Below are 12,210 nucleotides of genomic sequence, written 5' to 3'. Positions count from 1 at the left end.
ACCTGGGCAACAGAGTGAGACCTCGTGTCTTTAAAAAAAAAAAAAAAAAAACTTAAAAAAAAATAGTTATTACTGCTAATATTGGTATTTATTTCAAGGCTCAGGGCAGTTGAGCTCTCAGTGGTGTAACTGAAGAGGGAGCCTTAGAAAGCACAGTTGGACATGTGGGAGCGTTCATATTAATGGCCCAGTAGTGGCCTTGGGACATGAATTGAGGCTCTGTGTTATTCTCTGAACCCTATGGTTAATTTCATTATTGGTATCTCTTTGGGCTTCTCATCAGTACACCTATTTTTTTTGCTTTGGAACCAAGCATCCTTTCCTAACTAGTATATAGCTTCACTCTATCTTACTTTTCCTAGTTCAGATTTTAACCCCATAAGCAAAGGTGTTAATTTGAGATGCTTTTAGGGATGAAATAGATAGGCATAAAGGAACATTTGTCCCTTGCAAAAGAAATATGCAAGTCCAGTGTTTCCAGTTCCTTTGATTTTTTAAAAAAATATTAGGCCAGGCATGGTGGCTCACACCTGTAATCCCAGCACTTTGGGAGGCTGAGGCAGGCAGATCATCTGAGGTCGGGAGCTGGAGACCAATGTGGCCAACATGGCAAAACCCAGTCTCTACTAAAAATACAAAAAATAGCCGGGCATAGTGGCTCACACCTGTAATGCCAGCCACTCGGGAGGCTGAGGCACTAGAATTGCTTTAACCCAGGAGGCAGAGGTTGCAGTGAGCCAAGATCATGCCTTTGCTCTCCAGCCTGGGGGACAGAGCAAGACTCTGTCTCCAAAAAATATATGTATGTATATCTATTAATAGAGACAGGGTCTGACTACATTGCCCAGGCTGGTCTCGAATTCCTGGGCTCAAGCAATCCTCCCACCTCAGCCTCCCAAAATGCTGGGATTACAGGTGTGAGACACTGCACCTGACCTGATTTTCAAGAAAAGCTAGAAATCTAGATTTTTATGTGAAATATCCTAGTTTTTTAAATGACAACAAATTAAAAAAATTTTAAGGTTGGATGCAGTGACTCACTCCTGTAATCCCAACACTTTGGGAGGTCAAGGCAGGTGGATCACCTGAGGTCAGGAGTTTGAGACCAGCCTGGCCAACATGGCGAAACCTCATCTCTTCTAAAAATACAAAAAATTAACTGAGCGTGATGGGGGGTGCCTGTAATCCCAGCTACTTGGGGGGCTAAGGCAGGAGAATCACTGGAACCCGGAAGGCAGAGGTTGCAATGAGCCGAGATTGCACCATTTCACTCCCTCCTAGGCAACAAGAGCAAAACTCTGTGTCAATTTAAAACACTGAAGGACAGCAAATAAAATCAATGTGTGTGGCTTCTGCTATAAAGCAATATGTAGTAATTATTGATGTGCTATAGGCCATTTAGTTAATTAGTCATCTTTCCTCCCTTTTTCTCTTATCTACCCCATGCTATTATATAATTTTGCAGTCACATTCCCTTTGTATGGATTATTGGAAAATGTAACATTTCTAGCCAAATTCATACGAATAATACCAGAATTCAATTCACTTACATAGGACGTACATAGTATAACACATTAGGTTGTATTGCATGAATAAAGGCTTAGGTAGAGAGAGGCATAGTCTTTTCATTGCTGTAGTCATTATGGGTCCTAGACCTCTCAGAATACATCCAGAGCTGAAGTGATTTTCCTTTGTCTGTGTACTTGACATTCATACTTCTCAAAAGACAGGGTTTGGTTGAGTCTATTGACCATACCTAGTGTAGAGGTTCCTTCACCATGTCCAGTCAGTCCTGGTCGGGGTGACACGGTGGTTTCAAATGACATCAGTAGTAGGAGTCACCAAAAAAAAGCTTTTATACAGAACTGCTTCAGCTTCTCTCTTCAGAAGATAGATCTGGATGGACGAGTTGACAGTTTAAAGTAAAAACAAGGCTGGGCGCGGTGGCTCACACCTGTAATCCCAGCACTTTGGGTGGCTGAGGTGGGCGGATCACTTGAGTTCAGGGGTTCGAGACCAATCTGGCCAACATGGTGAAACCCCATCACTACTAGGAATACAAAAATTAGCCGAGTGTGGTGGCGCATGCCTGTAACATCAGCTACTTGGGAGGCTGAGGCAGGAGAATCACTTGAACTTGGGAGGTGGAGGTTGCGGTGAACCAAGATCGTGCCACCGCACTCCAGCCTGAACAATAGAGTGAGAATCCATCTCAAAAAAAAAAAAAAAAAGTAGAAATGAAACATTCAAATGTTTCCATTATTTTTCCATTTATTTTATAGGGATGTTTGTTTGTTTATTTATTTAATTTGAGACAGAATCTTGCTCTGTTGCCTAGGCTGGAGTGCAGTGGTGCGATCTCAGCTTACTGCAGCCTTGACCTCCGAGGCTCAAGTGATCCTCCCACCTCAGCGCCCTGAGTAGCTGTGACTACAGGCATGTGCCACCACACCCAGCTAATTTTTGTATTTTTTTTCTTTTTTTTGGGTAGAGATGGGTTTTCATCATGTTGCCCAGGCTGTTAAAGGGATATTTTATAACTTCAGCTTGAAATACTGAAATATTCATTGCTAGAGATAATGGTAAACATTTTTTCTTAAGCAGATTAATAATCCTTTGTACTTCCTTCATTTGGAAACACAAATGATACTCTATTATTTTTGTTAGAACTTCTAGTGGGCTTTTTTTCTCTTAATAGTTAAAGAGAACTTAATATAGGAATGCATACTTATTCTTTCCTTCCTTCTTCGTGCCCCAGCCCTCCCTACCTTCCACCTCCCCTCTCCCCACTCCCCGCTCCCCTCCCTGACAGGTGTTGCCCAGGCTTACTATAGCCTCAACCTCCCAGACTCAATCGATTCTCCCACTTCAACTTCCCAAGTAGCTGAGACTACAGATGCACACCACCACACCTGGCTAATTTTTTTTTTTTTTTTCATTTTTATAGAGATGGGGTTTCGCCATGTTGCACAGCCTGGTTTCAAACTCCTGGGCTCAAGCGATCTGCCCAACTCGACCTCACAAAGTACTGGGATTATAGACATGAGTCACTGTGCCTGGCCCATATTTATTACTATATTTTGTCTTAATAATTGAAGAAAAACTTGAGTGTTTATGAACTGAGCTTAGTTTAGCAATGAGTAATGAAAAATAGAAAAATTAGGGAATTTGAATTTGCTACTTTAATATATGGAGACTGCTGTCAGAAAAACTTCATGTAATCATATGTATTTAAATACAATTGGCTGGAACCAGGTGCAGTGGCTCATGCCTGTAATCCCAGCACTTTGGGAGACTGAGACAAGCAGATCACTTCAGGTCAGGAGTTCGAGACCAGCCTGGCCAACACAGTGAAACCCTGTCTCTACTAAAAATTCAAAAATTAGTCTAGCGTGGTGGTGGGCACCTGTAATCACAGCTGCTCAGGAGGCTGAGGCAGGAGAATCACTTGAACCTGGGAGGCGGAGGTTGCAATGAGCCAAGATCATGCCACTGCACTCCAGCCTGGGCAACAGAGCAAGACTCCATCTCAAAAAAACCGAAACAAAACAAAACGAACAATTGGCTGGGTGCAGTGGCTCACACCTGTAATCTCAGCACTTTGAGAGGCCATGGTGGGCGAATTGCTTGGGCCCAGAAGTTCAAGACCAGCCTGGGCAACATGGAGAAACTCCATCTGTATTTTTTTTTAATTAAAAAAAGTAAAACTTTTTAAAAAAGGAAAGCAGTAATACTGCATTTTAAAAGAATCATCTAAAGAATGCAGACATGGCCCATGGACATGGACGTGAACATGAACATAATAAAATGGAATTTCCAGATTACGAACAATGGAAGATAGAAGAGACACCATTAGAAACCATCCAGGAGAAGCTGTCTGCAGGAGGGCTAAGGATCTATGGGGCTGTAATGAAGCTTGGAGAAACATGGGTGACTTTGCAAATAGTGTTTCGTCTGATGGTGCATTATTAAAAGGATTCAAAGATTTGCCGCATTTGTGGTAGCTGTAGGTGCTTAATATTACCTAGTGTCCCAGAATAAAGATAAGAAGCATCATTGAAGATAATACCTGGAAGTATCTTAGTGGCTTCTTAAGTCTCCAAAATAAGATTCTTCACTGTAGCCTACTCGTGTGTGTGTTTGCCTCTTAAAGGATGTTACTAAGATTTAAAAAGTAAGAAAAACATAGAGAAAATAATATATGGTTATTGGTAGTAAACCTAACATGATCCAACAAGAATAATACAGTTCAAATGAATTTAAAATGGGAGAAAGATGAATTCTTTCAAATTCATTTTTTTAATAGGTGACTTTAATATTCATTCTTTCCATAGGATGACAAATCAAAAAAGCAGTTTGTTTGTATTAATATCCTAGAAGACACACAAGCTGTTAGAGCAGTGGCTTTTCATCCAGCTGGAGGTTTATATGCTGTTGGCTCTAATTCAAAAACTCTGAGAGTATGTGCCTATCCAGACGTAATTGATCCAAGGTAAGGATCAATGACTTGTGCTGCCATTCTTACCTTAGTTTTTAATTTAGCCTTATAGGTTCCTTTTCCAGAATTGCCATTCAGTAGTGTTTCAAATCTTTCTTTCCTTTGATTAAACTTTATTTTCTGTTACAAAATAACTGTTTTTACTTTCAGTGCTTAGGAAATATACTTAAGTCATTGATTAACTTTATAATTTTTTCATAAAATGTTTTTGATTACAACATTGCTCATTTATTGCTTTAGATTTCTTTATTTCCATGGCTTTTGTATTTTGTTTTTTATCTGAAAATTCTTTATATAGTAATCCCCCCTTATTTGCAAGGGATACATTTTAAGAACCCCAGTGGATTCTTGAAACCTTGGCTGGTACTGAACCCTATATATACTGTGTTTTTTTCCTATTCATACACACCTATTTATAAATTATGTATGTAATTTACATACAACTCTTACTGTTTTACACCTCGTAAGACTTTTTAATTATAACCCTAGTTTGAGAAACAGAGGGGTGGGATTTTTCATTTGTTTGTATTTTTTTGCTATCTCTATGTCTGAAACCAATAATTTAGGCTTTTGGACTGTTGGTAGCATTTAATGATTGGGAAAGGGAATATAATAAGGCCCAGGTTAATTGATAGTATTATAATTTACTGGTGCTCACTGCATTATTTAAGTAGAAATATTTAAGAAAGAATGGCAAAATTCTCTCTAAGGGAGTGAGAAATAGCAATAATTATGGAGGTAGAACCAAAGACTTGTATGTTTAGGGTTAACTTGAACTTAAGGTAACTGTTTCTCATCTTTTGTATTTCTTACACAAACACGGATGTGTCATAGGCTGTGAAGAAACTGATTTGAAAATAAGGCCGGGGGCGGTGGCTCAAGCCTGTAATCCCAGCACTTTGGGAGGCCGAGATGGGCGGATCATGAGGTCAGGAGATTGAGACCATCCTGGCTAACATGGTGAAACCCCGTCTCTACTAAAAAATACAAAAAACTAGCCGGGCAAGGTGGCGGGCGCTCCGTCTCAAAAAAAAAAAGAAAAGAAAAGAAATACATTTATTTAGCAAATACATATTTTGGGTTCCTGTGTGTTAGGTACTATAGTTGTGTGTAAAGCAAACATGTTTATTGGCTTCATGGAACTTCTGGTTTAGTGGGGAAGATGCATTCATTTGCATTATATCATGCAAATGAACACAAATACACACATTTTGGTAGATGTTATGAAGAAGGATTACAAGGTGCTGTGAGAGAATAAAATGGGAATGGGATAGGGTGCAGACTGGCAAGTCAGAGAAAGACTTCTTTGAGGCAGAGGCACTAAAATTGAGATCTAAGGATGAGTAGAACCTAGCTATGTAAAGAGAAGGGAAAAGAGAATAATATAGAGGGAACATGAGGTGAGAAAGAGCTTGGCTTTTTTTAGGAACTGAAATAAATTCAGATTGGTTAGAAAATTATGAGCTTGGCCGGGCGCGGTGGCTCAAGCCTGTAATCCCAGCACTTTGGGAGGCCGAGACGGGCGGATCACGAGGTCAGGAGATCGAGACCATCCTGGCTAACACGGTGAAACCCCGTCTCTACTAAAAAATACAAAAAACTAGCCGGGCGCAGTGGCGGGCGCCTGTGGTCCCAACTACTTGGGAGGCTGAGGCAGGAGAATGGCGTGAACCCGGGAGGCGGAGCTTGCAGTGAGCTGAGATCCGGCCACTGCACTCCAGCCTGGGCGGCAGAGCGAGACTCCGTCTCAAAAAAAAAAAAAAAAAAAAAAAAAGAAAATTATGAGCTTGAGTTTGATAAGGCCGCAGAGATAGACATGAACTAAATTAAGCAGCTAGCCATTTTAGATTTCATGCTGAGTGCAGTGAAAGTACTTACACTGAAAGTAGCAGATCAAGTGTAAATGTATTTTGAGATGATCCCTCTGCCTGTGATTGGATGGCAATAAGAGGAGATGCTGAGAGAAAGGGAGGAAGCTGTTTGTATTTGATGGCTAATGTGGTGGCAGTGGCGGTGGGGCAAAGTGGGTGGGTTTGAGAGGTATAATCCATTTAAAGAAGGAATCAGTGGTACTTGGTGATAAATTGGTTGTGCAGCTGAAAAGAACATCTTTTTATCTGGTCTGTTCTCTAGATCAGTTTTTTGGTTTTTTGTTTTTGTTTTGAGACAGAGTCTCACTCTGTCTGTCATAGGCTAGAGTGCATTGGCACGATCTCGGCTCACTGTAACCTCCACTTCCCTGGTTCAAGTGATTCTTCTGCCTTAGCCTCCTGAGTAGCTGGGACTACAGGCACGTGCCACCATGCCCAGCTAATTTTTGTATTTTTAGTAGCGACGGGGTCAGGATGGTCTCGATCTCCTGACCTCGTGATCCACCCTTCTCGGTTTCCCGAAGTGCTGGGATTACAGGCATGAGCCACCGTGCCTTGCCTAGATCAATATTAAATGCTTCTTAGGTATTAGAGATTTGTCGGTCTTCTTGTTTGTTTTTAAAAAATTTCTTAATTATGAACATTTTCAAAGACACAAAAGTAGAGAGACTAGTATGCTGAAATTCAATAGTTGTCAAGATTTTTGTAACATTGCTTCCTTCATCTTTTTTATTTGCTAAAGTATTAAAAATAAATCTTAGATATCATGTCATTTAACCCTTTCATCCTTCAGGATGAATCTCCAGAAACATGTACATTTTCTTACATAGACTTGATTTTATCGTTATACCTGATTTAGAAATCTTTAGTTTCATATTAGTCTGTGTTTCAAAGTGTAGATAAAATGCTGTTACCCCATTAAGCCAATGTTTGACTGTCATTAAAGGACAAACTCTTGAGGAGCGTGGCATTTAGAACCCTCCACAGCTGAGCCTGCAGCGCCTCACCCACCACATCCCTCCTGCTCACTCTACTAAATGCCTTGTGCCTTTCACCGCTAGCCGCACAGACTCTTTGCATTGCTGCATACTCAGCCAGTACTTTCCCTGCTATATTTTATTGTCACTAAAGTGGTTCTTCTGCCTTCTTTTTCTGTAAAAACTCACCCTATCCTTTAAGGCCCAGTGCTTTATACTGGACTATATAACAACTTATACTTGCCTTACTGTATATAGGTAGTCATGACAATGTCTACCTGTACCAGATTTTAAACTCTGGACAGAACTCTTTTGCACATTGCTCATATTATATGTTTATTACATGTTTATTATGTGCTTATTATATGTTTATTACATGCTTATTGCATTTTTAAAAAATTTGGAAGCGTTGTTAGCTTTTTATTTTTTTTTTTGTTTCTGAGTTTAAAATCCATACAGAATATGAGAAATGGAGAGTTTTTTTTTAAAGTCATATATTCTGTTTCCTTTGTCATCTGAAATGAGAGTTAGTTTAGTATGATTTGGTTTATAATTTTACTTTTTGGGTTTTAAGTATGCCTCTAATTTGTTTCTTCTATGATTTTGAAAATTATTAATAAGCTGTTGTCTGACATGCTTTTTGCTCCTTCAGGAACAACTATAATGTGGAACCTCATAATAATTGATTGTAGCAAGCAAGAAATTGAGATATCTTTCTGTAATTTTTCTTTTCAGTGCACATGAGACTCCTAAGCAGCCAGTGGTACGTTTTAAAAGGAATAAACATCATAAAGGATCCATTTACTGTGTGGCCTGGAGTCCTTGTGGGCAGTTATTAGCAACAGGATCAAATGACAAATACGTCAAAGTGCTGCCCTTCAATGCAGAGACTTGTAACGCAACAGGTAGGGCCCAAGTATGTAAGCAGTAGCTAGCTTACCAGTGTATACGTTATGTTTCCTCCATTTTGTATTTCTGTATTGTCTTTAATGAAATCCAAGAATATAATCTTAAGAATTTTTTAATAATTCTAATTGTTTAGTTACATTCATGAGGTATTACTCTTTCTTAGTAAATTCTTACAGGTGTCTAGGTGGTGTTTGAGTTTTATAAAATTATTAGAAAAATAACCTTTAAATAGCTACCAGATGTTTTCTAGACATCACCTGTCTTCTCTTTCTTTTTCTTTGAGATAAGAGACAAGATAATCCTATGGTAATAGCTATTTTGATAAAATTCTTTGCTCAGTGAAGTGAAACTGCTTATAATACCAATCCCTAAATGAAAATACAAACCATATTTCTGAACCATTATTCTTGACCAGTTTTGAGGTAGTTTAGCAATCTCAAGTTACCACAGTAAGTTGAGCAGCATTTTTTTTTTTTTAATTCTTATTACTGTTTCAGGACCAGATCTGGAATTTAGTATGCATGATGGAACAATTAGAGACTTGGCATTTATGGAAGGCCCAGAAAGCGGAGGAGCTATTTTAATAAGTGCTGGAGCAGGGGATTGTAACATTTATACAACAGATTGTCAAAGAGGACAGGGCCTCCATGCTTTGAGTGGACATACTGGTATGTAATATCAATTTCAAGTGCTGCTTTTCTTTTTGTTCAATCTGTGTTTTTTCCTCTCTGCATTTGCTTTTCTGAGAGACTGGGTCTTGCTCTTATTGCCCAGACAGAGTGCAGTGGCACAATTGCAGCTCACTGCAGCCTCAACCTCCTGAGCTCAAGTGATCCTCCTACCCAGGCTCCTGAGTAGCTGGGACTGTAGGCATGTGCTACCACGCCTGGCTAATTTAAAAAATTTTTTGTAGATACAAGGTCTCACTATGTTGCCCAGGCTGGTCTTGAACTCCTGGGCTCAAGCCATCATCCTGTCTCAGCCTCCCAAAGTGCTGGGATTACAGGCATGAGCCACCATGCCTGGCCTAGTATGGTTTTGATGTTGTGCATTTTACTGAATTTTATTTTATTTTTAAAATTGTCAGTCTATTTGATAAATGTGAAAAATCTCTATCACATAGTACATTTGATTAACCAGACCTCCACTTGCCCTGTAAATAAGGAGTACTTAGCTTTTTCTTTTTTTTTAGAGACAGGGTGTTGCACTGTTGCCCAGGCTGGAATGCAGTGGCATGATCATAGCTCACTGCAGCCTCGAACTCCTGGGCTCCAGCAGTCCTCCTGCCTCAGCCTCCTGAGTAGCTGGGATTATAGGCATGAGCGACCTTGCCCAAGTCTAGAGTGCTTAGCTTTGAATATGTTATGGAAAGACACTCTCCCACATTAATAATTGAGTATATGATCTTTTATAGGGCATATTTTAGCACTTTATACCTGGAGTGGCTGGATGATTGCATCTGGTTCTCAAGATAAGACTGTTAGATTTTGGGATCTTCGAGTACCAAGTTGTGTTCGTGTTGTTGGCACAACATTTCATGGAACTGGTAGGTTTTTCTTTAATTTAAATGAATTTATATGAGAAAAAAAACTTTGTAAATTGCAGTAGCCTACTTCGTCTCCCCTGCAATATAAAAAATATAAAAAATAATGAAATAAATACTTGATATTTTATTAGTTACTTTCAGTTCTTTCAAAATACTTTCATTTGTTACCTTATTTGTAAAAATAATATTCAGCTTAGGGAACCAAGGCCCAGGGAGATTAAATATAATGTCCCAGATTGTCTGTTAGCAGGGCCATTTTATAACTCAGACGTCTAGAAACATTTTTTAAAATGCATGCACATGGCAAAAAGTGAAATTGAACAATGGAATGTACTATTTTCTTTCCATTCCTATTTCTTGGTCTGTCTTTCACTAAAGGACCAATTTCTTATTTATTCTTCCAGAAATATTCTATAAATATATAACCAGAAAGTTTGTATGTATCCTAATCTCCCTTCTCCTGTAAACACAAATGCACACACACACACACACACAGAGAAATGGTAGCATGCACTACAAATTTCTCTTTCTGAACTTAACAGTATGTCTTAGATTGTTCCATGTACTGTTCTTTGCATTGTACCACCTTTTTGTTTTTTTTGAGATGGAGTCTCACACTGTCGCCCAGGCTGGAGTGCAGTGGTGCCATCTCAGCTCACTGCAAGCTCCGCCTCCCAGGTTCACGCCATTCTCCTGCCTCAGCCTCCCGAGTAGCTGGGACTACAGGCGCCCGCCACCATGCCCAGCTAATTTTTTGTATTTTTTAGTAGAGATGGGGTTTCACCGTGTTAGTCAGGATGGTCTCGATCTCCTGACCTCATGATCTGCCCGCCTCGGCCTCCCAAAGTGCTGGGATTACAGGTGTGAGCCACCTCACCTGGCCGCATTGTACTACCTTTTAAGCATGGTATCTAAGAGTGACACAGTATTCTGCCATTATCCTTATTTTATTCTAAAGTACCTTTTCCACCTTTGTAGTTTTTGTTGTTGTTGAGACAGGGTCTCTTTCTGTCACCCAGGCTGGAGTGCAGTGGCACAATCTTGGCTCACTGCAACCTGTACCTCACAGGTTCAAGCGATTCCTGTCTCAGCCTCATGAGTAGCTGGGACTACAGGCGCCCAGCACCACACCCAGCTAATTTTGGTATTTTTAGTAGAGATGGGGTTTCACCATATTGGCCAGGCTGGTCTCAGACTCCTGACCTCAGGTGATCCACCTGCCTTGGCCCCCCAAAGTGCTGAGATTACAGGTGTGAGCCACCATGCCTGGTCGACCCTCTGTAGTTTTTAATAGCAGAATTAGAAGAGAATTCTATGGTAGTATTCCAAGTGAAAAGGTCTGCCTTGTATTCTAAATTTTTGGTATTTTTTTTTTTAATGCCTTGTTTATTCTTTTGAGTTTCATGGACCTTTTTCTTCACTTTGATTCAAACCAGATATGATGTTTTACAGCACATTTGAGTCCGTGATCATTGATTTGTTAAAATTTAGTTTGTATCATTTTCAAAATTAATATATGACATAGTTTAAGGCAGCAGTCCCCAACCTTTTTGGCACCCACCAGGAATCAGTTTTGTGGAAGACAATTTTTCCATGGGTGGGGTGGGAAGGGGTAGGGATGGTTTAGGGATGAAACTGTTCCACCTCAGATCATCAGGCATTAGATTCTCATAAGGTGCATGCAACCTAGATACCTTACATGCGCAGTTCACAATAGGGTTCCCACTCCTGTGAGCATCTGATGCCACCACTGATGTGACAGGAGGCGGAGCTCAGGTGGTAATGCTCGCTCACTTGTCGCTCACCTCTTGCTGTGCGGCCTGGTGCCTAACAGGCCATAGACTGCTATCAGTCAGTGGCGTGGGGCTTAGGGACCCCTGGTTTAAGAAATCAAGCAATTCAATAAGGCTTATTAAGAAAAACAGCATTGCCCTGGTTAAAATAATGTAAACAATGACTACTGATCTAACCAAAACTGATATAACTATATTGAAAAGATGTGGAGAGAGGAAGAATTTGTATGTGAATAGGGACATATTCATATTTATTTAATTTATTTTCTTTTCTTTAGGATTATTTATTGACTTCCTACCATAGAAGATGAAGATTTAACTTTTTCATGTGCCTTTCCAACTCCCATCATCCCACATTCACATATATTTTTCCTCTCTCTGCATCTTTTCTTTTTTTGTTTTTTGTTTTGTTTTGTTCTGAGACAGGGTTTTGTTCTGTCACCCAGTCTGGAATGCAGTGTTGCATTCATGGCTCACTGCAGTTTTGACTTCCAGGTTCAAGCCATCCTCCCGCCTTAGCTTCCTGAGTGGCTGGGACCACAGGCACACACCACCCTGCCTAGCCCCTCCGCATCTTTTTGATATATCAGTTTTGGTCAGCTCAGTTAGTCATTGT

General features: G+C 40.0%; 1 protein-coding gene and 1 pseudogene across 13 annotated transcripts in view; both read left to right on the top strand.

The window, feature by feature from the left end:
* WDR47 (WD repeat domain 47) overlaps nt 1–12,210 on the top strand; it is an 89,146-nt gene that overhangs the window by 68,587 nt on the left and 8,349 nt on the right. For 10 of the 13 annotated variants that reach the window (XM_031651523.1, XM_009214420.3, XM_009214404.3 and 7 more), the window contains 4 exons: nt 4,335–4,492; nt 8,082–8,251; nt 8,747–8,923; nt 9,670–9,801. In XM_031651523.1, coding sequence (XP_031507383.1) covers nt 4,335–4,492; nt 8,082–8,251; nt 8,747–8,923; nt 9,670–9,801 — 637 coding nt within the window. The remainder of the gene's footprint in view (nt 1–4,334; nt 4,493–8,081; nt 8,252–8,746; nt 8,924–9,669; nt 9,802–12,210) is intronic. The other 3 variants (XM_009214434.3, XM_003892311.4, XM_003892312.4) reach the window with 1 other exon arrangement.
* Nucleotides 3,656–4,328, top strand: LOC108580815 (annotated as a pseudogene).

This window comes from Papio anubis, chromosome 1 (genome assembly GCF_008728515.1).
Source record: "Papio anubis isolate 15944 chromosome 1, Panubis1.0, whole genome shotgun sequence".
NCBI classification, from domain to species: domain Eukaryota; kingdom Metazoa; phylum Chordata; class Mammalia; order Primates; family Cercopithecidae; genus Papio; species Papio anubis.
This window is presented reverse-complemented; position numbering and strand designations above follow the sequence as displayed.